This window comes from Nematocida ausubeli (genome assembly GCF_000738915.1).
Source record: "Nematocida ausubeli strain ERTm6 chromosome Unknown supercont2.3, whole genome shotgun sequence".
In the NCBI taxonomy this organism is placed as follows: Eukaryota; Fungi; Microsporidia; genus Nematocida; species Nematocida ausubeli.
Genome location: NW_026515636.1, coordinates 213,196 through 240,595, shown reverse-complemented (window position 1 = coordinate 240,595; position 27,400 = coordinate 213,196). Strand labels below are relative to the sequence as shown.

At 37.2% G+C, this 27,400-nt stretch overlaps 11 protein-coding genes across 11 annotated transcripts; 4 read left to right on the top strand and 7 right to left on the bottom strand.

Annotated features, from left to right (window-relative positions):
* Positions 1 to 183: 183 nt before the first annotated feature.
* On the bottom strand, positions 184 to 759 carry NESG_01235 (uncharacterized protein; the record flags this gene model as incomplete). The annotated part of the gene is made up of 1 exon (XM_053048870.1): positions 184 to 759. The coding sequence occupies one exon, from the start codon at positions 757 to 759 to the stop codon at positions 184 to 186; it is 576 nt and encodes a 191-aa protein (XP_052904675.1).
* Positions 760 to 1,245: 486 nt separating this feature from the next.
* NESG_01234 (uncharacterized protein) lies at positions 1,246 to 2,883 on the bottom strand (the record flags this gene model as incomplete). The annotated part of the gene is made up of 1 exon (XM_053048869.1): positions 1,246 to 2,883. One exon carries the CDS (start codon positions 2,881 to 2,883, stop codon positions 1,246 to 1,248), a length of 1,638 nt encoding a protein of 545 aa, XP_052904674.1.
* A 521-nt stretch (positions 2,884 to 3,404) lies between these two features.
* NESG_01233 (uncharacterized protein) lies at positions 3,405 to 5,159 on the bottom strand (the record flags this gene model as incomplete). Its single annotated transcript, XM_053048868.1, has 1 exon — positions 3,405 to 5,159. The coding sequence occupies one exon, from the start codon at positions 5,157 to 5,159 to the stop codon at positions 3,405 to 3,407; it is 1,755 nt and encodes a 584-aa protein (XP_052904673.1).
* Positions 5,160 to 5,500: 341 nt separating this feature from the next.
* Positions 5,501 to 7,774, bottom strand: NESG_01232 (uncharacterized protein; the record flags this gene model as incomplete). The annotated part of the gene is made up of 1 exon (XM_053048867.1): positions 5,501 to 7,774. The coding sequence occupies one exon, from the start codon at positions 7,772 to 7,774 to the stop codon at positions 5,501 to 5,503; it is 2,274 nt and encodes a 757-aa protein (XP_052904672.1).
* A 331-nt stretch (positions 7,775 to 8,105) lies between these two features.
* On the top strand, positions 8,106 to 12,464 carry NESG_01231 (uncharacterized protein; the record flags this gene model as incomplete). The annotated part of the gene is made up of 1 exon (XM_053048866.1): positions 8,106 to 12,464. One exon carries the CDS (start codon positions 8,106 to 8,108, stop codon positions 12,462 to 12,464), a length of 4,359 nt encoding a protein of 1,452 aa, XP_052904671.1.
* A 1,113-nt stretch (positions 12,465 to 13,577) lies between these two features.
* On the bottom strand, positions 13,578 to 15,173 carry NESG_01230 (uncharacterized protein; the record flags this gene model as incomplete). The annotated part of the gene is made up of 1 exon (XM_053048865.1): positions 13,578 to 15,173. The coding sequence occupies one exon, from the start codon at positions 15,171 to 15,173 to the stop codon at positions 13,578 to 13,580; it is 1,596 nt and encodes a 531-aa protein (XP_052904670.1).
* Positions 15,174 to 16,288: 1,115 nt separating this feature from the next.
* On the top strand, positions 16,289 to 19,060 carry NESG_01229 (uncharacterized protein; the record flags this gene model as incomplete). Its single annotated transcript, XM_053048864.1, has 1 exon — positions 16,289 to 19,060. The coding sequence occupies one exon, from the start codon at positions 16,289 to 16,291 to the stop codon at positions 19,058 to 19,060; it is 2,772 nt and encodes a 923-aa protein (XP_052904669.1).
* Positions 19,061 to 19,864: 804 nt separating this feature from the next.
* NESG_01228 (uncharacterized protein) lies at positions 19,865 to 21,316 on the top strand (the record flags this gene model as incomplete). The annotated part of the gene is made up of 1 exon (XM_053048863.1): positions 19,865 to 21,316. One exon carries the CDS (start codon positions 19,865 to 19,867, stop codon positions 21,314 to 21,316), a length of 1,452 nt encoding a protein of 483 aa, XP_052904668.1.
* A 199-nt stretch (positions 21,317 to 21,515) lies between these two features.
* NESG_01227 (uncharacterized protein) lies at positions 21,516 to 22,160 on the bottom strand (the record flags this gene model as incomplete). The annotated part of the gene is made up of 1 exon (XM_053048862.1): positions 21,516 to 22,160. One exon carries the CDS (start codon positions 22,158 to 22,160, stop codon positions 21,516 to 21,518), a length of 645 nt encoding a protein of 214 aa, XP_052904667.1.
* A 145-nt stretch (positions 22,161 to 22,305) lies between these two features.
* NESG_01226 (uncharacterized protein) lies at positions 22,306 to 23,424 on the top strand (the record flags this gene model as incomplete). Its single annotated transcript, XM_053048861.1, has 1 exon — positions 22,306 to 23,424. One exon carries the CDS (start codon positions 22,306 to 22,308, stop codon positions 23,422 to 23,424), a length of 1,119 nt encoding a protein of 372 aa, XP_052904666.1.
* Positions 23,425 to 23,958: 534 nt separating this feature from the next.
* On the bottom strand, positions 23,959 to 27,333 carry NESG_01225 (uncharacterized protein; the record flags this gene model as incomplete). The annotated part of the gene is made up of 1 exon (XM_053048860.1): positions 23,959 to 27,333. The coding sequence occupies one exon, from the start codon at positions 27,331 to 27,333 to the stop codon at positions 23,959 to 23,961; it is 3,375 nt and encodes a 1,124-aa protein (XP_052904665.1).
* Between the last annotated feature and the right edge of the window lie 67 nt (positions 27,334 to 27,400).

Here is a 27,400-nt window from a genome sequence, read left to right as displayed (position 1 = left end):
AAATATAAGTGCCATAAGTCTTGTCATTTTCCTAATAAGGTGGATTAAGTCTTGTCAATTTCAAGATAAGGTGGATTAAGTCCTGTACTATGCGTAATATATTCTGCACTAAGTGGAAATAGTCTTGTCCTATATGTAATAAAGTGTAATATTCCCGTTGTAATCCAGTCTAATCCAAAATAATTATAATATCTCCTTATCTTCTGCATTACCTAGGCGTTTAGTAATTATTTTAAGTATATTCTTCTCTAATATGCCCCCGTGCCTTCTGCTCTTCTCTCCTGCTATTTCCTCTAAATTTTCTTTTTTCTGACCTCCTTCTACCCCATCTCTTAAATTTTTCACAATTTCCTCCAAATTTTCTATTTTTTTTTGTTTTATTTTAAGCTGAGATTGCGTTATATCCAGCATAATTGACATTTCTTTTATTTTTTCATTTAATCCCCGTATCAACACATTTTCTTTTTGTTTTTTATTTGAGACACTCATTCCCTGCGCAGATGCCCTCCGACTACTTATAATTCTATCAAATATCTTCTGAATATTATTTACAGTGAGATCAAGCTGCAGGAATTCCTTATTAGCAGATACTTTAAGCTGATCTATCTGGTTACTTGGTATTCCTATAAGACTTTCATGACTAATTTGTCTATTTCCTTGACATATTTCATCTATTTCTTCTGAGGCCGTTAAATCTGTGCATTTTTTATTACACCATGTGTCATAAGTCTTGCCCTCTTCTTCCTTTTCTCTGTCCATTAAATTATTAAAAATTTATATTTTCATTACTTATTACACCTAGAGCAGAATATATTACACCTAGGACATAACTTAATCCACCTAGGGCATAATATATTACGTACGTGACAAGATTATTTCCATTATGAGCAGGACTTATTATGTAGGTGACAAGATTATTTCCACTATGAGCAGGACTTAATCCACCCTATAAATAATTTATTCTTATTTCTACCTGGTGCATAACTTAATTCACTATAAGCAGGACTTATTCCACTTTGACAAGACTTATGCCCAATAGCCATTACTTAATCCACCTCACCAAGACTTAATCCACCCCTTTCCAAAAATACCAAGACTTAATCCACTTAGTACACAATATATTCCCAAAGTAACAAGACTTAATCCACCCCTCCCCAAAAATGACAAGACTTAATCCACTTAGTCCACAATATATTCCCTAAATAACATTACCATTTATTACCCTAAATATCTCCCAAAATGTAATTATAAGGTCCCTATACGGAGTCTCTCATAGAATTCTTCTGGGGATTTGCATGAAAGCACTTTCTCACTGAATTTATAGAGTTCAATGTGCTTCATGGATATATTATTGACTAACTGCAAGGCATATTCCTTCAGGCGGAATAGAAGATTCTTCTTTTCTGCCGTTGGGAATTCCAATGGGTCCACTGGTCCTTCAATTTCAACAGGATTATTTAGTGATTTCCTGTAAGACTCTGCAATTAGTCTTAAATTAGGCTGAAACTTCGTTGGAATTGCTAATTGCATGGTATTTTGTGGTAGGTGCATTATAAAGCCCATGTGTCCTGTCTTTATCCCTGCAATTGAGCACCATGTCTTTCTTATGTTTGGTAGTGGTATTGTTTTAACGGTTTCTGGGAGACCTTTTATTCTGTAGAAATGGAAAATGTGCTTTGAGGCTGGAAGACCCTTTCTTCCTGGAATGCCATTGGATTTCCTTTTATCTTCTGGGTCCGGGTGCATTTTCGTGTCTAACTCTGGGTTTATTTCAGTTTTCATCTTGTATTCCTTCACTTTCTCTGGGAATATCTTGTCTTTTTCATCTTTTTCGTCTATCTGGAATTTCCTTGTGATTTCATCAATTTCTTCTTTTAATAATTTTATTGTTCCCTTCAGTTCATCAATTTGTGATAAATCTGTGAGTGAAGGGTTTTTTATTTTTATTTTTAAATTTGATAATTCCCGGGTGAGATGGATAATTTTTGCATCTTTTTCTTGAATTTCTGTGAAATTTCTTGAGATTTTTGCATCTTTTTCCTTCAAATCTGACTCCATTTTGATCGACCTCTGGATCCACCTGCATTCTTGCTCTTGGAATAACTTAACCCTTTGATTTAGCTCTTTCTGGTATCCCTCCGACTTCTCCTGGATCTCCTTGAGCTTTTTGTTCATTCTGTGATTAATTTCTGACTCTTTTGAAACTTCTTCTAATTCTATCTTAAAAGATGCCTGAAGTGAGAGTATTTTCATGTTAAGGTGATCTATCTCATCCTTATACATGGTTACTGTGGCTTCATGCGAGTTTGTAAGGTCATTTCTGACCTTTTTTTCAATTAATTTTAAAATTTCAAAATTTAATTCTTCAATTTTCATATCAATTGAATTTCCGTTATTTTGGATTTCAAACGGATTTTTATCATGGATGTCCTGGAATAAGACGCAATTCATTCTTCTGGTTGCGTCTTCCCTGGCTAGTCCCATGCAAACCTCGTCATTAAATCTCGTTGAAATTAGACCATTAGTCCCAGACTCATTAATTATTGCAGTGTGCGGAATATCCGGGAATCTTGTAATATCCATTTCCTGTTCACTTTCTATTTTTGAATATTTTAAAAGTGAAGGGTTTCTGGTATTTAATTTCCCTGGGTAGTTCGCCCCCGACGACTCTTGAATTTCTTTATGAATTTTTTCTTCGTTCTTAAATGGGCGCACAAAGTCTTGTATGAATCTGAGTTCTTGGAAATCCTTCATGAGCTGACTGCTTGATCCTCTGGTATCCATCAAATCTGAATGCACTTTTTCTATTATTTCCTTATTGGGTAATTTCCCTTTAAGGACACTCTTTTGCCGATCTCTTTCCTGTATATCTTCTGGAAACATTTTATTTGCGAGTAGAAATAATTTTGACTTTAAAAATAAATACCAAGACTTAATACACTATGTGTAATATATTATGGTAATTTTAATTAGTAAATACAACATAAAATATGATAAGACTTAATATATTATGTGTAATATATTATGGCAATTTTAATTAGTAAATACAACATAAAATAATTCATAACTTAATACACTATGTGTAATATGACTATCCCATGGCAGAATTAAATATTTTTAATAAAAATATAAGGGGGTTATAGTGCAGAGGACAAGACTATTTCCACCTAGTGCAGAATATATGGCGCAAGTGACAAGACTATTTCCACCTAGTGCAGAATATATTACACAGGTGACAAGACTTAATCCACTACTCCCAAAACTGCCACAATTTATTCCACCTAGTGTAAGACTTAATCCACTTTACCATAATTTAATCCACTTAGTACACAATATATTCCCAATAGTCCACAATATATTCCACTTAGTGCACAATATATTCCACTTACTAAAAAATAATTTATTCATTCCAGACCAAATCCATTGAGTTTTTTCTGTTTTGGGTCAAAATCTTCAAATGTCAAATCTTCCTTCTCTTTTTCTATGATACCAATTGTGTTTAACATATTATTCTTACGGCGCAATAATGGCCACATATATTTATCCACGTACGATGCGATAAGATAATAGATACGTACAGTCTCTAATTGTCCAATTCTGTAAATTCTGTCTTCTGCTTGGTGGAGGTCACCTGGGGTCCAGGGTAACTCAGCAAATACCACTGTAGTAGCACATACTAAGGTTAGACCCGTTGAACACGCCTTAAGACTAAGTACTGCCAGATTTATATTTAAATCTTCCTTAAATTTCGTGCAAATGGTCTCTCTTTTTGCTTTTGGTGTGGATCCTGTGATTATAACGGCATTCTTAATGAATTCCTGGTATATGCTTGTTAAAATCTCCGTGTGATGCGCAAATACAATGACTTTCCCTTTTACTCGCATTTTTAATTCTTTTATGAATAAAATTAAATCTGAAACCTTATCTTTTGCAGATTGATTATATTCTGATAATAATTCATTCTGAAGGGTTTTAGAATTTATTTTCAAATTTGAATTTAATTCCTTTTTTACTAATTCCGTTGAAAATGTGACTAAAATACGTTTCTTTTCGCCTAACGACAAACATTCCTTCTTAACCCTTCGTATCATGACTAATTCCTTCAGGATAACCTTTAATTCATCCAGATTCTTACTGCCCCTGTATTTAACTAATTGTTTTAGTCTGGGATTAAGTGCGTTATAATGATTATCTGCAAGGCGGCAGTATCTCTCGTGATATTCTAGATATGAAAAAAGTGAAGGGTTTATAATTTTTATCTGCGTATATAATTCATTTGGGTTTGAAAGTGCAGGTGTACCGGATAATAATAAGACGTGCTTTAATTTCGACAAGAAAGGCACTAGGATCGATGCCCTCTTGCTCTCTGGGTTTTTCAAGTTCTGAGATTCATCTGCGATCCCTAAAATAACGTCATTTAAGTCGATTTTTGTTATTTTTGTAAGGGCCCCAGCGTAACTTGAGACTAAGACAATCGGGTTTTGTGCCTGATTTTGATACGTCGGGGGTGACGGGGTAAAATTTTTTATATCATAAGACTCTTCACTTATGAACTTTTTTGCCTCGTTTATCCACATTTGCACGTTAGAAGCAGGCGCAAATATAACAATATAGACTAATTTAGTCTGATTACAACGGTCATAATTGAATTTATGGGTTTCCAAAAGGGTTCTTGCAATGGAAATTGCTTGCAGGGTCTTTCCTAGGCCCATTTCATCTGCAATTAGCACTCTGTAATTCCTTTTCACTGCAATTTTTATTCCTTCTATTTGGTGCGGTTTTAAGAAGATGGTTTCCTTTGAGTTTATTGCTTGCATCTGGGTCATGACTGGGTTATGACGATTTTCATCTTGTTTTGTCGTTGTATTTGCTGCTAGTTGCTTTATCACTGATAAAGGTGTGCCTTTTATTTTTGATTTAGAAAAAAACCCTTCACTTATTAGCTGAGCGCACATGTCCATTGGTATCTGCCACGCGTTGTTTTGTATTATGTAATTACAGCCTGGTTTATTGCATACGTATGCGGCTATTTCCTTTGTGCTTGGGTGAATCCTTACTTCTTTGGAGTTAATGAGGCATAAGTCATGCACGGTCTCTTTTTTTGCGTCTGTTCCAGTTATTGGTCTTACAAGGCGTATGGAACTGTCTTCTGCTTGCATCCTTTGCTTAAAAATAAAATATTCATGGGTTTTATTTAATATTTAATATTCACATGGGAATAACGATATATTCTTGTGTAGCGCCAGGACTTTTTACACTATATGTATTAAGTTATGTCTGTTTATTTGCCAGAACTTATTCCGCCCTGCAAGAAGTAGAAAAAGTCTTGTCGATTTTCTAAAAAAAGGAAAAAGTCTTGCACCTCTATGGGGAGTGAGGAAAAAGTCTTGGCTAGTTTATAAAAAAAGTAAAAAGTCTTAATATCTGCATAATAAAGTGAAGTAAAATCAAAAATAATAATAATAACCTGATTTTAATTAATAATCTGGGTAGCTTTTAATTAATAATCTGGATAGTTCAGAAGAACGACCTCGCACACCTTCTCACTAAAACATGATATTACCATATAAGGCAATTTCCTTATAAATAAGCAAATTTCCCAAAATAGAATAAATATAGTGCTTACCAAATAAGGAAACATAACAATTATTAGCTTGCCAAATAAGGAAATATCCGTTATTTTCGCCTTAATATAAATATATCCCAAGTTATAGTAAACTAACATTAAAATAACCCGAACCATCCAAAACAGAACAGATGCGTAACCATATCCCAGCATAACCATGCTCCCCATTATAATTGACATGCTCCAAACAATATTCTCAAAGCTTACGTTACAAAGGGCCATAAGTTCTGGCATGCATGAATTAATTAAAGCATATATTACAACAGATATAAATGGGACTAAGCACATATAAATAATCCAAAATAGACCAGTCATAAGACGCCTACCCTTCCCCATCAACAATACCCCAGTTCCCGTTGTAATTATGACTAAGGGCCAGATCAAAACCTGATTTAACCCGAAATAACCTGATTTCAGCCCGATATAACCTGACATAACCCGATTTAACCCGTTATAACCCGATGTAACCCTAAATAATCCGAATAAAAATAGACTAACTCCCAGTGTAATCCCGTATATAATTAGTGATAGCCCTAGGGATAGACTAAAAATGAATATTACAACGCGAAATAACCAGAATTTAGGCACAGAATATAATGAATACATTGGATTATACAATAACTCTGCCTTTCTGTGTGTAATAATATTGTTATCCCATTGAATTTCAGAATATTCAAATTTGCTGAGGGTTAACTTCCTTATCTCTCCATTTCCATCAAAATAAATATTTTTTTCGTCATCTGTGACAGGAATTATGGCTCTTTTTTTTATCTCTTCGTGGCTGTATGGAATATTTTTTGATGGAAAATATTTTAAGTTAGTCGGGTTTGTATCTGGGAGGATTTTTTCGTTGAAAATAAAGGAATTTATTTCCAAAATTTTTGATAAAAATATAGGAATATTTTTCAAAAAGTTGTGGACTAATTGGGAAGTCTTCCTAATCGGGAAATATTCAAAAAACAAGTTTAAAAACAGGAGGAAAATGTAAATATCTTGCAGATAAGGAGATTGCCACTCGGATATTTTTGGAAAATTAAATAACTCCTGGAAATATATGCTAGAATACCAGAACAGCAAGTGGGTGCATGCTAACCCTGCGGCAAACCCAATGAACATGGTTAGAACCCGTGTGTACCCGCATATTACAGTGATTACCCTGTCTTTTATAATATTCTCTAAGGTTAATTCAGTGGGGCACAAGGAATTCACTAATCCCGGCCTAATAACATGACTAAATCCTTCAGTAATCAATGACTCCGTTGTAATTATGACTAAATTCCCAAAAATAACGTGAATATATGCAGGATATACACCTAGTACCATAAATCTGTCTAAAACTGCCATTTTTTCAAGAATTAGTATAATTTCAACGGCAAAACCCGTTATAACCCGAGATATTCCATAAGGAAGGGCCACGTACCGTAACCAAAGCATAATGCATATCTTGCTGTATATGTGCAATATATGAAATATCACAGCATATCGTCTATGGTTTAAGACGCCTCGGGTTTTCATTATTCCAAGAATTATTACATATAGTGTAAAAAGTAATGGAACTATTCCTGTTGTAATTGTGACTAATATATTTTCCTGTAAGAAAATAGACCAATTTATCAATGGATTATTAATTCTTGTTGTATTTGGTGTATCTTCGTATATAATTACATTGAAGATATTCTGCAGACTAACTGGGCTTTTGGCGCTTTCTGCAATAATTCTTGTATGATTAATGAATGCGTCGTTGTATTCTTGGAGTATTATTAGCTTGTTAATTTTATCGTACAGAATATTTAAGTGATCCACTCTTATGGTGCGCATGATGGTGTACCTGATGTGGGTTGATATTTTATGGAAAATCATTCTCCAAGGGGGGACCATTGGAGCCCTTCTGTGCCTGAAAATATTTTTAATATATTTTATGGTATTTTTTAGTATGGCATAAGTCTTGTTGCAATAAAGTTTTTTTAGTTTCATGGGGTGGGCACAGTTGGGACAGGTCTCCTGGCGTGTTTTATGAATTATTGCCAGCATGCAGGAGGAATGTACTTTTATTGTGCACTTGCATGGGGTGATTAGTGCTTTGTTTTTTTCTTCTGGGGTGTGGCATATCTTGCAGTTTTCTGGTGCATGGTCTTCTTGCAATCTCATCCTTATCTAATAAAAATAAAATATTTTATTTATATAGGGCAGACAAGACTTATTCCACTTTGTACAAAAATTAATACATTATGTGTAATAAGTTCTGTCATAGTGTGCATAATTTAATCCACTCTGTGCAAGACTTAATACATTATGTGTAATAATTTCTGTCATAAATTGCAGGACTTAATCCGCATTGTACAGAGAATGCCAGGACTTAATCCACTTTGACAAAACTTAATTCACAAATAAAAAAAATATGCAGGACTTAATCCACATTGTGCAGGACTTAATCCACAGATTTTAGATAAATAAAAAAATTAAAAATATTTTTTCAGATATGAAAAGAAGACAAAGTGCATGGATAAAGGTGTTTTTAATGTTATCAAACCTTCTGGACATAAGAACCAGCAACGAACCAACAAACAATAATCCCGCTAGATTCCCAATGAATCAGAACAATATCCACATACAGAGACCTAATATAACAGACTCTTCACATACAACTATGATTAATAATCCCCCGTATACAACTATGACTAATATCCCAGATACACTTAGTGACTTAAACCTATTCGGTAAAACCATAATTATATCTGGGCCTTACAAGGTCATGACAAGTAGCGTAGTAATTATAACAGGAGACAGTACAATTATAACGGGATATAATACAATTATACACGGTAATAATAGGATTGTAGATGGAAATACAGTTATAACAGGGAATAGTACAATTATGTACGATAATATAACGGTGACAGGTAATAGTACAGTTATAACAGGGAATAAGACTATTCTAACAGGAGATACGATAATTATACCGCGTACACTGCAGGATACAGCAGAGATGTCATATAATAGGATAATACGTGGGTCAGGCTTAGTTATAGACTTAAATCATACTGTTACAACGGGGAATACATCTGTAACACAGGAAAATACGTTATATAGTGAAAGAAATATGTTATATGCTGGTGAAAATACGTTGTATAATCAAAATACGTCTAGTGCAATTAATAATAGTGAAAATACATTATATAGCGAAAATACGTTGTATAATGAAAGAAATCCATTATACGATGAAAATATGCTATATGATGGAAATGATGTTAGTGAAAATACACTATATGGTGAAAATATGTCTAGTGCAATTAATAATGGAGAAAATGTGTTGTATGGTGAGAATACGTTATATGGTGAAAATACTAATAATTTAGATAATCAGGATACCGTTATACCAGGCGATAACAATTTGCAAGATGAAAACATTCCATCTGTTATACTAAATACACCTGTAAGTAATATAACCCGTAAGAGTACTAATTACAATGGGACTGGTAACCCAAATGATTTATATACTAACGTATTTACTGAAGATGAGAATATGGCGGGTAGATCTGATAAAGATGCATCTATATACTCATGGATATATAATTTGCATAATGAAAAACGAGTACCTGAAGATATCCCAAAATCGTCAGAATCAACTTCACCAAATAATACTAGCCTGAACACAGCAGAACATAGTAGTCATTTTGAGTATACTCCTGATTTAGTGATGAATTCTATTGAAGATTCAAGTGAAACTTCTAGTTCTGCTGATATATATTCATCTTTCATAAAATCAATGACACCTGAACAGAGAAAGGTATTTCACGAAGCAATTGATAGATTAGTGAGTGATATAGACTCTGATGTGCCTATGTCCCAGACAGATGATGTAATTAATGAAGTCTTTGAAATTAATGAAAATAGTGATATAATTGATCAGGATGAACAGAAAACAAGTGATAATGAGCATATAATTGTCATAAGTGAAGATGGTTCTGTTATTACTGATAATACAGAAGTCGGTGAAGTTGAAGGTCATACGCCTGAATACAAGAGTAGTGAAGAAAGTATTGAAATAATAGAGGCCATGGCAGTCCCTAGCATAGAGAATAATAGGAAGAAGATTGAGGTTAACCTTTTTAATTACAGGAGTATAGGATATCCAGATGAAAATAAGTTTACAAATGCACATTATCATCACTTACGAAAGAGCTCGGGCTTTCATTCTAGGAAAGATAAAAAGGACATTATATCTAGCCTAATGAAGGAGCGTGCTAATATTTGGGGTTTATTGTTTCATGTTCCCACTGCTTGCAAAGTAAGCCGATTTATGGTTCTTTATAGGCTATCTCACCCTAGTAATGCGGATGCAGTCAATAGCTATCTTAAATCGTATGATTTAACGGCCTATAATGGTGTATTTGTGGATCTACATCAATATATAGCACAAACCATAAGCACAAACCATCTGCACCGAGGATGGAACTGCAGACTGCAAGAAATAAGAGTGAAGAGTGTGCAGGATGCAGAAATGTCAACAGAAGACACGGAGGATGCGGGAATATTGACAGGTGATGTGGATATGGAAAGTATTGATGGTGCAAAGGCGAAGCTGATAAATACATGGAAAATTATAAAGAAAAGACAGAAGTGTGCAAAGAACTTTAGAGAGCCTATTAGAACAAGAAGATCCATTAAGAACTCAGAAGATGAGAGTGCGGTAGAAGAAACAATTAAGAAAAGACAAAAACGTACTAAGAGTCTGGAAGAGCCTATTAAGAAAAGAAGGTCCATTAAGAGCTCAGAAGAATTAGAAGTATCCTTCCCTACAAAACTGAATAATTCACAGAAAACTGAAAGAAATAATTCTGCGTGTTCGAAAAATACAAAAGACAATATATCAAGTGGGACAGAGACTGAAATTGAAACACTATATGATATATACATGAGAAGATCCCTTAATGCCTTCTGGTATGCCAATTCCCTGGAGATAATGAATTCGAGCAAAAAATGCTTGGAAAGAAGTAAGTGCGTGGATATAATACTCCAAGAAAATATTAGCTTGATTCTGGCACTTCCTGAGATATACCAAGACCTCTACAATATAAGTAAGGATGCAATTGATGCTGCAAAGGAACAGTTTGCCAAGAAAAATATTAAAGCAGAAAGTAATTTGGTAATTGTTGAATATCTAATGCATAAAGTGCAGACAAACACAATTGGCATGGAAGCGACATATGAGAAAGTGAAAAAGATACATATTCATGGAGTATCAATTATGAAACTTAATAGGCAGCTTATATACAATGTGGTATATAATGCCTTTATGCTTTTCTATGCTAATTCTGGATATTTGCAAAGGCTTCGGGTTGAGCGCTTTGAAAAAGAATTAGAAGGGATAGATGAACAGAAGAAACAAAAATTCTTTTCCTCCAATTGCTACAATTTTAGATCACCTGATAAGAAAAAGGTTTCTATTCTGCTGGGGGCTCTTGGAGATAGAAAGCTTGAAAACTCGGGTAACTCCTACTATAGCCTTACATATAAACTGCTGGGTAAGAATGCCATTGTGAGCCAAAAGTATCTTATATGCGAGTACTGGTTTAGACTACAGAGTGCTGCTAAAAACAAGTGCAGCACAAAGCCAAAAATAGATCGGGTTAAGGTTGTATACAAGGATCATGTCTTAAGTAGGGCTGAAATAACCCACGCCAAGCACTATCACGTTCAAATAGTGGATAACTTCTTGCATAGGGTAGAAACAATACATCTTCCATTTTATGTGCATAAATCAGGAGAAACTACAGAGCTAATTCCAGTCCATACAGTTGCCTGCATAATAGCACACTTGAAAAAAGTGTTCAAAATAACAAACGAAAAAGTGCATGGGGGTATTTATCCTTTCAAGTATAACAGAAAGAAGGAAACCTGGTCAATGGTTACTGGCACAACTGTGCCAAATACTAATCCAGCCAGTGACATGCTGAAGACAGTTGAAGAGCTTAACCAGGAAGGATTTGATATAATATTCTATCATATACAAAATATACACGCAGAAAATCTTACTTTTGCAGTGTTCTTGGGCCCTGGTGAAAAGTCGGGTAGAGACAGCCTTAAAACACGAATCCCCTTGTTTCTTCCGCAACTAATGGTTTCTGCTGCTCCGCTGGGTCCATACAGCGCGAACTTCGATCTCTCTAGAAGGAATTTTGTCTCTGGCTTCTCTAACTTAAAACCCGTTGAATTTATCCACATCAACGATCGCTTTGCTGAGTACACGCATAGCTCGTGCTCACTCATGAAGAATTACTACAGTGACTTTATGGTTCAGAATATACATGGACCATTTGAGGACAACGAGTGCTTTGCAATGGGTATTAGGCAGTATGAGGTTAATGAGAAAAAATTCATTAGATGGGAGACAAAACAGCAAAACAGTTCAGAAGAATATTCAAGCTACATGTTTTCTTTCAAAGCAAATGCATCCCAGGCAGATAATTCGAAGAGAGAGACTGTTGAGAGGTTTTTGAAGGTTATCCAAGGAAAGCATGCTCTGCTAGACATGGTTTACTATGGCGTCTCTGTGCAAATGCTTTCTGAAAAAGAAAGCAAAGAGTCAGGACTAATTATGTGTAAAACTTTGAGGGACTTCCTTAAAGACAGAATTAAAGTTGTTTTTAGCCCATACCCATCAGAAATCATTAAATTATTAAACAACAGTCCAGTGTTGCATTGCCCAGATGCGAATAGTGGTGTAATAACGATCAAAACAGTCAACCACACCATGTCTAAGCTAGGCTTGCATCTTGGGATCTGGAACATATTCCTACAGAACTGCCGAGCCATGCCAAGCCAAAACATGGAATAAATTCTGGGTTATGCCGATTATACGGGTGTATTTATGCGCGTGGTTTTGTTAAATCGCGTTATATCTATGCACCCTACATGTGCTATGCTATTCCTATGGCCATGCACCTAATAACCATGACTGTAGTGCACTTGTTCTACAGAAATAGAGTCTACACTAATAAAAGTGACAGACTAGAAAATAAATTTTAAACTAAACATAGCTACACTACTTTTTATTTGTGGTAAAATCTTTCATCTTTGTTGCCAGTGGCTCTATATATAGTAGTAATTTTAAATAAATTTTTTATCTTTAGTTTTCTTAGTTGGCAACAATCTTTATTATAAGACTCCAAAAGTCCATCAATGATATTTTTACTTTCCGGTCAATTCTTTGTATATCAGAAAGACACTATATAATTGTGTGAAAATATTAAAACAGGCCGTATATGTCAAAAACAGGAAATAATACTGCCTCTTGGCTGGAATTTTGTTCTCTTCTGGGCACATCACTATTATTTAATTCTTTGTAAACACTTATAGAGCCTATATAATAAAAACTAGAAATATGTTAATGTACATGAATTCATGAAATAAAGTGTGCTTTATAGGATATTCCTATACAGTATATTGAAGTGGGTCAGATTCCATGCAAAATAAATGATGATACCTGCGCAGAAGATCCATCAGAAGAGAGAAATACATGCATTTACAAGGCCCAGAAGCGCACAAATGCAGAATATCTGGATGTGCAATGGATTCACTAGCAGAATAATTTTGTATGACAGTGCGCACTAATAAATAATGAATATAGAAGTATGCAGGCTCTCTTGAGAGTCTTAAGCTAAAAGGTGTGCTGTGTATTTTTAGAACAGACTAGTAGTAAAACTTTATTTTTATTTAAAATTCAGCTCTTTACTTTGCTTTGGGTGCTTTATAACCAAAAGTTGGGACTAACCTATTGCCCTTTGAAATTAAGTCAATTTCACTACAAAGGACCAAGCTTGTTTGTTATGCGGAAATGCCATATATAGACATATATGCATGCAAAGATGTGCTATGATATGTAATTCACTTCTTTTGCTCTGGGGTTCATGTTACTTTGGTGTATAAAGCATAGTGTGTTTGGTGCAAGTTATACCTTGAATAAAGGATTGTACCTCTCTTGTCTTAGCACACTTGAATAGAATATTGCTTTTTTCCTGAGATCTCTGTTATTTTGAGATATATTGACTATATAGTTGTCTACAGGCCTCACAATACGATCTAGCATGCGATTTATCATGGATGCTTCAAGAGAAAGCATGCCTTTACTTTTTGCATTATTTACTGCCAATTCAATTTTTAGTATTGATAAGATCTGCTCTAAAAGGACTCCAAGATAAGGATCATCCATTTTATCTCGATTAAACTGTAATTTTCCGTTGGTGTTTGCATAATTCGGGGATCTTACTGCTTTTTTAACGAGATAAGAGAGATTTTTTATATTATTGTCCAGAATAGCTTCTAGCATTTTGGATACCTTTATATATCCCTTAATTGCACTATAAAAAGTCCTCTCTGCTACACGAAGTAGACTGCTGTCAAATCCATAGGGGCTGATTAAGGCTGTCTGCCTGATTGCATCAATAATATTCTCTCCGGTTCTATAAAGATCTTTTACTATATTCTCCTTCAGAGTGGAAGAGGGGTCCAGAAGGTCAACCTCTTTTCGAGCAATTTCAACAAACCAAAAAAGCTGCTCTAATGCAGTTGACATAACAACTCTTTTATACCTTACGTCGTAAACGCAAGGCAAAAATACTTCTGGCAATTTCTTTATATGGTTAAACAAATCCTGTGGCTTAATGTGCAGTTTACTAAATACGCCTTGATTTGCATCTGTTGATACTGTTCCATTGCCTTTTAGACTTTCTCTATATTCAGCAATATTATTAATTGCCTCTTCTGTGAACATAAGACTCTTTTGCAGCTTTTCTACATTGATTAGCCGAATAGCACGCCCGTGTGAAATTCCTTTCAAAATACTTTTTGCCAGATTTATACTTTCTAAGTACTTAAAATGTTCCACTGGTTCTTTGTATACTTTTGACACCATATGAATTGTATAACTAAGCCCCTTTGTAAAGAACTCCACCTCTTTTTGTTCCTCTCTTAGAGCTTTAAGAATATCTGCTGACTGTATATTTTTTTCAATATAATTGTATCTGTCTGACGTCTTTTCTCCTCTTATTGGTTTTAGCTCGTCTGTAATGAATCTGTCTAGGTGCGGAGAGAATTGCGCTATACCTATAAATCCGGATAGTTTTGCCTCTTTTACACTTTTCGTGCTTCTACCTACTTCATCAGAAAGTTCTAAGTTCTGGCTTATTAGTGCGTCTTTTATATGGTATAGTTTGTCATATATTTTTATATCGGGGGCATTTCTTATGGAAGGAAAGTAGTTTACAAATAGATCCCTATTATCCTCAATTCTTTCTGGAACCATTGGCATTTCTGGGTCTTTTAGCATATATGACATTCCCTCTGTTATATTCGGCATAGGCATGCCTGCCATTTGTATAGATGTTTTTGGCTGCATTAAATTTTCCATAGGGCGTGCCAATTGGGCCTCTACTTTTGACCCGCCTGTATATGTATTTAGCATATCATATGAGTCTGCACTTTGTGGCATTAAGTTAAAACTTCCTAGGAATGCAAGGAGAGTAGCCAGATTAAATGAAATCCACATGTATACGCCAACATCTAGGTCTTAAATGCAGCTGAAATCATGCCTCAATCAAGCTGATTTGTAAAAATTAGTAAAATCACTATTGTTCCGGTTCTCTACCTTGAGAGCATGGAATTCTTCCCCTAAAACTGCGATCTAAATGGATGATAGTTCTTGCTTTTTTGGTTTTCATATAGGGCAATACACTATGAGAGGCTCTGCTTGTTTACGCGAAGTTATATTTCTATTTTGACTCTTGACATTTTCTCTGTCAATGCTGAATAATTAATTATCTATCAATATGACAGAGAATAAGTTCTGGAAGCTTTTCTAGATCTATGTGATAAGAGTCAAGATCATAAATAGAGGATAGACATGAATAAAGTCAAGATTAGTATGTTCAAGTAGAATATTTCAGAAGGGAAGACCAGCTGCTGTATACTATAGAAAAAGACAAAATGGCTGAAAAAGAATATTTTTACTATGAGGACAGCTACTCGACTTAAATAGAGTTTTAACTGCTGCACTGAATATTAGCTTATTTTTACTATTAGTTGTTCTATTGTCTTCGATCTGTGCCAAAGCACTATTTTGTCTGGTGCTCTTGGTATGCTACCCTCCTTTTATAGATTCTATTGGTTAAACCTTTCTTCGTGAAATCAATGGATGCATGGTTCTCTAGAATGTGCTACTTTTCTGATTTTCCTGTGCTTCGTCTTTTTTTTACAAATAATAACCCATTCTTTTTTATATTTACATACTGAGTACAGAAGAGATATTTTTTGCAAATATAAAAAAGTAACATAAAGTAGACACATACAGCTCTAGAAGAACAAGAGATAATTAAGCATAAAACAAAACATCTATAAAATTATAATATATAAGAGTGAATAAATTAAATGCCTTAGTAAAAAGGCACGTTTATTTTCAAATAATATAGAGTTTAATTACTCTCTCTTATAAAACCTATTAAAATATTTATTGCAAGAACAAAATGATCTAGAAACCCTAAATATATGAAACAGCAGCTAATAATAGGCTATTATAACACTTAATAATATTATAGACACCGATCAAATATATCTCAGGTTTAAGGTATTTAACCTGAATAAATTTGAATATTAAAAGACCAAGGTATGAATTCCAAAGCAGGAAACACCAAGCAAGGATATTTATATGTGAAAAACAAAGTGCAAGGCCATAGAGCAGGCAAAAGTATTAAAAGGATTTATATTTGGTCACTAGGAAAAGTGTTTCTTATATGTATACTTCTGTCTATGCAAAATGTCTCTGGGTTGCTAAAAATAGAAGAAGTAGCAGGAGTGCAAGAAGCAGAGGTATGCACAGTTCAAGGGGTGACATACGTAGCTCGAACAGATGGGCCTCTTAGCCCGATTATGCTATATTTAGGTGGAAAGGTATGGGAGATTTATGACAACAGGCTGTATTCTTCAAAGATACACATACATTTTACTGTGTCTGACAAGAAAAGTAACAATAATTTTACAAGAGACCCAGCGAAAGACAGAGTCTTTAAGGGATATGCAGAAGGAAAAGAAGTACCAAAAAACATTATAGACCACTATAACGCACTGATTACCATGTTTCCTTCCCCAGAGGGAGAGATAAGTATCTGGCCCAAGGCGGATTGCAAAGATTCATTTACTCTATTCTTAAAGAGTGATACTGGAAAAGCGCATGCGCATACGATTCTTGCTGCGCTGCTACTAAAGGCAGAGGGAATAAATGTGCCGCTGCTGCTTGAAGAAGTTGAAAGCGCATGCCCAAAACTTGTATGGAAGAGCATCGCTCAGAGCAATAAATCTTTCTCTATTGACATAGCAGTTGTTGCCTACCAAGGGATGGACAGCAGTAGTTCTAAGAAAAAGAAATACAGCGAGTACTTTAAAGAAAAAATAGTACAGACTATTCAGTATTTCATTAGTACAGCCAGCAGCCCAAAAGACAAGGCTACACCAGTAGGAGCAGGATTAAAGAAAAAAGAAGACCCATGGGAGCACAAGTTTATTAATACCTCAGCATGGCTTATTCAGTCGTACATATACTACTATTTGGAAACTGTAGAAGATGCAAACAGCTTCAATTCAGAAGTATCTAGTATGTTGTGTGAGTACATAATATCATGTAGAGTAGAACATAAATTAGAGCAAGAGAAAATTGCAAAAGAATTCCTTAGAAAGTGCTTTATGCCTAAGGGCACACAGTCAGAAACACTCAAATGCTGGGAGAAAGTAAAGAATCTGGAGAATATTATTATAACGCAAGAGAAAATGAGATTGCTTCCCTTTACAAACCCTGCACACTTTCCTACTAAAACAACATGTAAGATACATATTCAAGGGGAAAAGTATTTAAAGACAAAGGTGTTCTCAACCAATGTAGAATCCGTGCTACTTGGTCTATTCTGCTGCTTTGCATATGATCCAAAGACTAATGAGTATAACTTTGACCACGTTCCTGGTATAATGAAAGAGGTGAAAGATATTTTTTCTACGCAAGCTAGAAATAGGGGTAGTTCTTCTTGTAAGTCTCGCAAAATGCAAAGAAAAGCAGCCAATAGAAAAAAGCTATGTAAGAATACAGCTGCTATAAGAGTAGGCCAGGACGTACCCAAAGGGATTTGCCAAAAGTGGAGAGAAATAATTTGGAGGCTAGTGAAGGATGATGAAAGCATAAGTTGCGTAACTCTGGAGGATGGCAATAAGATTATTAGGTCGGATATTTGTAATATTCTCATCCTAATCTTAAAAGTGGTGGGGATATGCAGTGCGGAGGAAAGGGAAATAGTAGAGGGCTTTAGGAAAGACCTAGAAAGTGCGCATGCAAATAATTGCCGAGAGATAGATGCATATCTTATGGAAAGGATGGAAGAGTACATATCAGCACTGTTTGCTTTTCTGTCAAGAAACTGCACTCCATGCCAAAACTTAGAAAGCTGGTACCAAATCACTTCTGTAGATGAAGAAAATAGACAAGTGTTTATAGAAGTTGTACCTCAGGAGGTGCTGGAAGAGGATGCTGGGTATTATTTTCCTAGCAACATAGACATCTACTATGCATATGAAAACACCGCACATTGCATGGTTCTTCAGTTAGTAGACTCAAAAACAGCTCGTCTAGAGCTTGGTAAACCAGTTGTAAAGCTGGATGAATATGAAGAGCTAGAAGAATTAGACATGCTGAAAGAAAAAGCATCAAGAATAGAAAAGAACACCTTTCCCCAATCTACTATTTCTAAGTATGTCAAAAATGTATGTATATACAACCCAAAGAATATAATAATTGACCTGTATATTTTATATATGGGCGAAGATGCCGACATAATGCTAAATTACAAAGACATTCAGCCGCACCAATTTAACACCAGAATTACAAACAATCTACTGTTTAGGATGAAGTACGAGACATACAGGGACTTAAAATCAAATCAGAATATCTGCTCTAGTCTGCACAATTTAAACAACTTCATAGCAAATGAGTTGATATTAAATGAAAGGAGTCTGGCGATTTTGATTATTTACATAGGGATCAGAATAGATAAGATAAAGGACCAATTAACCGAACGCCTAGGGTCTATTATTACAGCCAAATACCATAACCCGCAGATAAATATAACCAGCGATCTCATGGTGATGATAATTGAAAATCTGCTAGAGATAGAGGCAGGTCTTGATATTGCGAATATAATTGCAGCATATGCTCAAATCAGCGGGTATTATACAAGAAACTGTCTAACTACTCTATTTGAAAGGCTAGCATCTAAAGGCATAGACACAGATAAAATAGTTCAGTATATGGATGTATACAGTACTATTGAAGAGGGGAAACTTCAAACAGAAAAAAGCTTAGAAAAACTAAGCTCCAGCCTCAATTCTATGAAAATTTAATTACAGCCTTGTTTCCTTGAGACTGGCTTGGCCTCTTAAAAGACATTATTCGGGTTATATTCGAAATCTCAGCTCTCCAAGTAGCTTGGCTTTAATTTAATTCGGGTGTATTTATCAAAATAAATAAACAAATGAGTATCTTGTTGTGCTAATCAAAACCATCCTTTTTGTTGTTAATATCATCCATGCCATAAGATTTTACACAAAGCATACCGCAGACTGCATAACCCATTCTCCTAGAACAGAAGAATATGAGGGCGTTTGCGCAGTCTGCATTTTTGAACGATATTTGCAATGGTGCGCATATTGCTTAAAAATAAAAATACGTCTTAGAATTACATGCCACAAATAGCAGAACATTTCAGACCACAAATAAACTATTATAATTAATAAACACCCAGCGTATATTATTCTCTACTTAATGGGGGCTTAAACTGGTAGAGGGCTTTAGTATAGGAAGTACACTGAGCTGTATAAAAGTAGAGCCAAGTATACTTCAGTTTATATCAGTGGACACACGGGCTTAAATATGTCCAAAATGCTGCATAGTACATATTTCACTCAAGAAATGAGCAGAATAAAATAAAACAAGACAAAACTTAATAGAAGCTGCTTTTTTCATACTTCGGGTTATATCTTCCATTAGATTTTTTGCTTGACACCTTCATGCTCTTTGCTGTAGTTGGATACAGATAGCACATTCTTATATCTGTATTAAAAAGTAGTCGTGACTGCATGGAATATAACAATATAATTAGAACAATACTATAAAGAGAGAGGGCAGGGCCTGCAAATTTTTATTTAATGGAGTGCAATACTACCACGTGGAGAATACACAATATAAAAAAACAGACGAAAAGAGAAGCACTTCTGAAGGTAATTAAAGAGAGCCTGGGGCACGAGAACTTTACTCTTTCCTTTCGAGACTATAAAAGACTGGCTATTTTAATTACACCCGAAGAGACCCTGCCTGATATCATATTTAGGAACAAAGCACTTGACATTAGAAAGCTGAAGAGGGAAGAAAAAGCGCTTAAAGACATAGTCACTCCGCTGAACACAATGTCATATGAAGAGCAGCTGGAGAAGAAGGCAAAGGAGGTTTCTGACTACTACTCATTCCTGCAGTGCACAGAAGGGCAGATTCAGATGATACAGTCGCCTGTTCAGATGGGATACAGGAACAAATGCGAGTTCACTTTTGGATTTTCAAACGAGGGCAAAGAAATGCTTGGATTTAGACCCACCAAGTTCACATCAGCCCCAAACTTGGTTGCAGACCCAAGAGAGTGCGTGTTTAACACCTCTGAGGAAATGCTGGCTGTGGTTGAAAAGATCAATGGGTATTTGTCAGATCGGTCAGGATACGTTTTTAACAGATTGACAAAAGGTGGGTTTCTGCGGCTTCTTGTTCTCCGAAGAATAGGAGAGCATTTTATAAACATTCTGCAGGTGAACTGTGAGACAATGAAGGAGGCGCTAGAGAATCCTCTTATTATGGAATTTGCACAGACGCTTCCAGAGGACGTGTTTATCTCCTGCTCTACAGGCGTATTCGATGGGATTCTCAGAACTGCAGATGTGCACCAGGTTAAGGGAGCACAAAAAGAGTACAAAGTGCACTTAAATGGGTGTGTGTTCCAGGTGTTCCCACTTGGGTTTTTCCAGGTAAATTCGTCTGTTGCAGAAATACTCACTAAAACTCTCCAGGATAGTATACAGACAGATACGCTGCTGGATATCTGCTGTGGGTCGGGGCTTCTTGGCATATGCATAGCCAAGAATACAGAGAAAAAGGTGATTGGCTTGGAAATATCAGAGGAATCAATCAACGACGCAAAAAGAAATGCAAAAGAAAACGGCGTGAACGCACAATACTGCTGTGGGTCAGTTGAGAAGACCCTTCCGCAGGTTCTGAGCGAAATCAAAGGAGGCGCGTCTGCAGTTATTGATCCGCCCAGATCAGGAATATCAGATAAACTTGTTAAAGCCATTACATCTAACCCAGAAATATCCGAAATATTCTATGTAAGCTGCTCTTATACATCGGTTTTTAGTAACATCAAGAATATAGCAGTGCACTATGCGCTGCAGAAGATTTACATTCTGGACATGTTCCCATATACAAAGGACGTAGAGTGTCTCTTCCACTTTGTAAGAAAAGAGACTTCTTCTGAAAAAGCACCAGAGACTGCAGAAATGGAAAGAGTAGAAGAAACTGCAGAAATAGAAAAAGCAGAAGAAGCAGCACCATAGATGGAAAGATAAATCTGCAGAGAGACAGAGAAAGGCATGTACTAAAAATTAATATAGAAAGGGGCATGAACTGCAAAAGAGTAAAGGCCCCCAAACATGAATAAACTTTCCAAGATAGTTGTTGTTTAGTGAAATAGCATCGAAAAATAGACCGAGGCCGGTGAGAATATAGTTTCTATTTATTGAATACATACACCCCTTACGCGCTTGTTGAAAATGGGTTTAAGCATCCGAATAGCTTTCTAAAGAACCCTTGCTTCTTCTCTACTGCCTTTGGCTCTGACTTAACCCATAGACCGCCTTTAATTGGAACGTATATAAAATCCTCCTTAAGTATCTCTCTCTTTGGAACCCACTGGTCTCTTGCAGCTTGTGTCTGCCGAGAGATCTCCATCTCCATTCTAATGATGTTCTGCTGGACAAGGGAAAGAGAGCTCATGTACTCCTCAGTAATCTGCAGCGCGCTTTTCTGCGAAGCCATGTTTTCTAGGCGGAATGGCTGAGCTTTCTCTTCCTTCTTTGGCTGCTCCACAGGGCACTCATAGAGTGGCTCTTTTTCGCCCTCTATAAGACTCTCGTCCTCGCAGATTTCTTCGTTTATGGTGTAGCATTCGTCCTCTTCAACCTGCTCTGTCTCCTGCTCATCTATGTACTGTGTTTCCAAGTTGTTCTCATTTGCATACTTGATGTTATCCAAAGAAGTAATGGACATTTCTGTCGGCTGCGCAAACATTTTAGTTTCTTTTGTCTCTGCAGACTCGCATATACTTTCATTATCTGGCTGCAGTAACATAATAGAATTATCCACATCGTTGTTAATCATCATTTCTTGTTTCTCCATCATGGGTTCTCCTTAGTGTTTTAGTTTAATAGTTGCGAAATATTTACCCCGTTTAAGTGACCAATCGCGCATCCATGCAATCTAGATCCGCGTCTAACTGAAAATCACTGGCTAAATAATTTTCCAAGTGAAAAATTTACAATTTCAAATGAAGTTCAGACTTATTGAAGATGCAGTAGAAACAGATGCACAGGAGCATGCAGAGAGCGCATCAGAGGAAAACGAAATAGACTCAGAAGAGTTTTTCCAGTTAAACGCAAAGAACGACGAATCATCTGAGGAGGAGAACATGTGGAGTGACTCAGAAGAAGGAGACGAGAATAATCACTGGACAGTTGAAAAAATAGAAAAGAGACCAGGGCAGGTCCGAAAAACAAAGGCTCTCACTAAGAACATACTAAAGTACACAACAAAGCACATTCTTACAATTAGAAGGGGAATAGTGAAGGTGGTGACTGTGAATGAGCGCATTTACCTACTGGACAGAACTGGCCACATATATCTACTAGACCAGTCAGAGGAGGAGCAGAAGCCATTGCAAAGAATTGAAGTCAAAAAAGGCTTGAAGGAAAGACTTTTCAAGGACTTTATAGTCTGCGAAAATGGCAATATATTGGCACTAACAAAGTTATTCCATGCATTCAGCATAATAAACCCAGAGACAGGCGCAATAAACGAAGTGAATCTGTACCAGTACAAGGACAAGGCATATAGTAAAATAATAAGAATAGAAAGTGGCTGTGTGCTTGTTTCTGGTAGGTCACTGCTCGTATATAATCATAATGCCTTACTGGTTGACAGAATAGAGATGGAAGAAAAGGTAGAGGATCTTGTAGAGGACGGGGAGTACTTTATGGTGCTTCTAAGAAGTAAGCTAGTAAGATATTCCAGAAAAATGAAAGAGTCCGTTGCTGAGTCAGAAGTTCTTGTTGGCCCGCATGCACTCTGCATTTTCAATGACTCCGTGGCAGTTGGTGGAAAGGGAGGACTTTCCATCTTCCAGAAAAGCACGCTTGAAGTAAAGAAAGAGCTAAGTAACTTGGAGAATGTCACTTCTGTCAGCTACATTGAAGAGATGGGCATTCTTGTCTTTGGTGACAGGGAAAAGAGCAATGGCATTCGAATGTACAACGCAAAAGAAGAAAAAGTAATCACCACCTTCCCACCAAGCAAGGGCCTAAGCTACATTGGTGGGTTCACATGCAGTGCACGCAGTTTGTACTTTGGGGTCAAGGAGCGTCTTTATCTTCTCTCTATTCCAAACTAGAAAGTCAAGTATTTTCTGCATGCTTAGATACATAGAAGAGCATTTTCTGTGTAAATATAGTAGAATGCGAATTAAACGACAAAATATACAACCTAACTCTAGCCCATATATTTATATAATGACTAAACAGGCTAGCCCAAATATCTATAAATATGAGTATTATTAGACTATTCCTTTCTATTATTTCCATTCTGTAGACAAATCTGCTTAGCCTCTTGAATAGCAAGAAGTGCTTATTCCACACAGACTTTGAATATTTTCACATTTATGTGCCATATTACTAGTGCATTCAGCATTTATCTGGCAGTATATGTAGCCTTATATTCCACTCTTCTTGCTAAGTAATTAATAGACCAGAAACTCTGCAGAAATACCAGAAAAAGAGCCTTTAATGGCAGCCACAGCATAATTCACATATAAAGTTAGTATTAGGCTGTATCTGGTGCTTTCGCATGAAAAATAATTCTGTTGGATTTCCCATGAAATAACCGCAGCACAGACAATGAATAGACAAGAAATCACATTTGATTTATTTTAGTGTAGGGCCACCTTCAAGAGACTGTATATAGCAGGCATCCATATCTCAATCTCTGTGCCATATGGCCTAGTTGCACAAATAGCATCGCCTTCTTTACGGATGGCATCCAGCTGCTCTGCTGACACAGGCACTGATGATCCCTCAGATATTCCCATTTCGGATATTTTATGCAGGAATCCATCCATTCGTGTGAGGAAATTAGATGACCACTTTTTCTCCGAAAGATGCTTTCTCAGAATAACAATCTTTGGGTCAATTGACTTAAGAAGCCATCCCTTTAATGCACCCTTCTTATTATGAATCATTCCCAACAGGAAGTCAATTAGCTTAGACAGGTCTGCATACGTCTTCTCCATTTCTGGTGTTACAACAAGCTCTGGCTGTTTCTGCTGCTGTGCTCGCGCAGAGTGACCCATTCCTGGGAATGGATTATGGTGGTTCATTCCAGGGCGTGCATATTCCTGCGGTGCATCTGGGTAGGGTGTGCCCACTCTGTCACTCATTGGTGTAAATGCAGGCTTCATTGGTGTACCCATTCCTCCCTGCATTCCAGGAGTATTTACTGCACTGCTAGGCATATATGGCATTCTAGGGACTTCACCACTTCCATGCGAGGGAGTTTGACTGCCGCCTGCACCAAATTGAAACTCAGGCTGCCTTAATGGAGCAGTGCGCATGGGCACATTCTGACCACTCATTGGCTGTTGCATTGGCATATTTGGCATATTTGGTCTGGATGGCATATTCTGCATACTCTGTCCACTCATTGGCTGTTGCATTGGCATATTTGGCATACTTGGTCTGGCTGGCATATTTGGCATAGGCGTAGATTGACTGCTTGTAGGCATATTTTGCATTGGCTGCTGCATGGGCATACTTGGTCTGGCTGGCATATTCGGTCTGTTTGGTATGCTTTGACTGCCCATTGGCATATTTGGCATTGCTGGCCCATTTGCTGGTGTATTATGATAGGCTGGCCCTGGCATGTTATGATAGGACTGTGCTGCCACTCGATTTAAGGGTGACTCTGGCATTTGTGGCTTTGCAAAGGATACTTTTGGTCCTGTTCTGCCTCCAATGTTTGGGGCGGGCACTGCAGAGACTGTGTTCTGCTGGTGGTTTGCCGGGTTTGCAGTATATCCTGGGGTCATTCCTGGCATGGCCATGCGTGGCTGTGAGAAGAAGCTTTGCGGCTGCTCATGCTGCGGTGCACTTTGCTTTTGTGCCTGTGGTGGGAAGGGTGCTGCGCCTGCATCTCTGCTATATAAATTGCTTGTTGCTGGGCCTGCAGCAAACGGAGAGGCTGAAGGCATTGTGTTTGGCTTCTGTGGCATTGGTGCATGCGGTGTGTATGGGTTTGGTTTTGGCTGTCCCTGCCCTGCGAATGGCTGCGGTGTTCTTTGGTGTATGTTCATGCTGTTTACTTGCTGGTGCACATTTGCATTCTGTGTTCTACCGGGTGCAGATGTACTTGGAAGGTTTAGCTCTTCTTCTGCTGCTTGTGCTGACTTTGGGTTAAGTGACTTTATGAAGGAAAGGACTCTCTTCTTTTCTCCTCTGTCCATGAGGTGCTTCAGATACTCGATTGTATTTTCATCTATAGAGATCTTTTGGTTCATTAGAAGTGCGCCTCTTTCCACAACAGCAAATACTTTGTCAAAGTTCTTGAAGAACTGGACTGCCTCAAAGATGGTCTTTGGCTTTTCTGTCTTTCTCTCTTCTATTTCCTGGTACTTCTGGACATCCCGTGCAATTAGGTAGCATATCTTTGCAGAGTCTGGGTCTTTCTTCTCGAGGCACTCAGCTACTGCACGCACCTTAGGAATAAACTCTTCGTCTGCACAGTGGCTTCCAAGTATTTTCACAATAACCGTCCAATCCACATTATTCTTTATAAGTCCGCTGTAGTCACCTGACAAAATTGAAAGAACCAGCAAGAAGCTTGAGGATGCGCCTGGTGCCTTAAGAATCCTTTCCTTTTCTCTTTTAAGAACATTGGGTCCGTCGCACAGTGCAATGAGAGCAGCCAAGTGTGCATTTTCTGCAAGAGCCAGTGAGAAAGCAGAAGAAAAGTTTCCTTGAATGAGCTTCTCCGTGATTGGGTCTTCTTCATCGATCTTCAGAGAGCTCTCATCACTCTTTTTCTCATCTTCACCTTCCTCTTCCTCTTTAGCCTGCTCAAGGATTGGGCTTTTCTCCCCAGTGGAGTTGAGAATCTTCATGATTTCCCTTCTTGGGTGCTCTTTCTCGTATGCATCAAGCACCTTCCACTCGTACGAGTTCTTGTTCACATCGCTAACCCACTTTCTGAGACGAGGGCCTTTCTCTTCTGAGACAAAAATCCCCTGGCTGGTAAAGCACATTCCTGCGCCCTGCTTCTGCCACTCTGGAATTTTATCCAAGAAAGGCGACCTGGCATTCAAGGAGGTGAGCGTATCCATGACCACATACCCGTTGTATGAGGAGTATGCAATCATATCTGGGTTCTCAGGGCTGAATGCAAAGTCAAAGACGGAATCTTCAACCATCACACCCCTTTTCTTATACGTATTCGCATCCCATGCTATAACTGAGTTGTCTCTTCCACACGTAACAATCAGCGATGGATCGTGCCTGGACCACTTGCAGTTGAGAATTCCCTCAGAGTGTCCTTCTAGCCTGGGAGTGCCCCTGGATATTCTCAGGTCGTAAAGAATGACTGAGCTGTGTGCAGATGATGAAACAGCCAGCTGTGCACTATTTGGGTTTGGGTCCCACTGCAGGGAGGTTATCTCAGACTTGGAGAAGTATGCATCTCCAATTCGTGTCACTTCGCTCTTTCCTCTTAGGTCAAGAATGCTTACCATTCCGTCTGTTGTTCCTACAGCCAGAATCTGTGGCATATTCTTGTTCCACTGCAGGCAGCTAATTCCTTCAAACTTTGTGGTTATTCCTGGGGCCATTGGCTTATCAAGGGTTCTTAGGTTCCAGAGCATTATCTTCCCAGAGTACGATCCAGTTGTCAGCACCGGCATTGCACCTGCAAAGTCAATTCCCAGAATGTCGTCATCTGTCTTTACATGATTCTTGAACACAAGCTCTCTTGGCTCTGCTTTTTCGTCACTAAGCAGGCATGTTGCATCGAGTATTGTAACATTCCCTGCATCTAGCCCTCCAGCCACAAACACTTTATCCCCATACATTCCCCACTCCAGCCTGTTAAACCTGGAAGGCACAACCTTAGTGAAAATTGTCTCATCTGTCTCTGTATTCCGTATGTGAAGCACAGAATCCGAGGAGAAGTCGCTATTCAATATTTTTGCTTTTGTTCCCAGCGCAGCTAATGATCCGACTGGACTGAATGAGACTAAACTTGTTGTTTCTATCTTCATTATAAACAAAATGTTCGAAAATAAAATATATTTATATTGTAGTGCAAAACATAATATTAATTGGTTT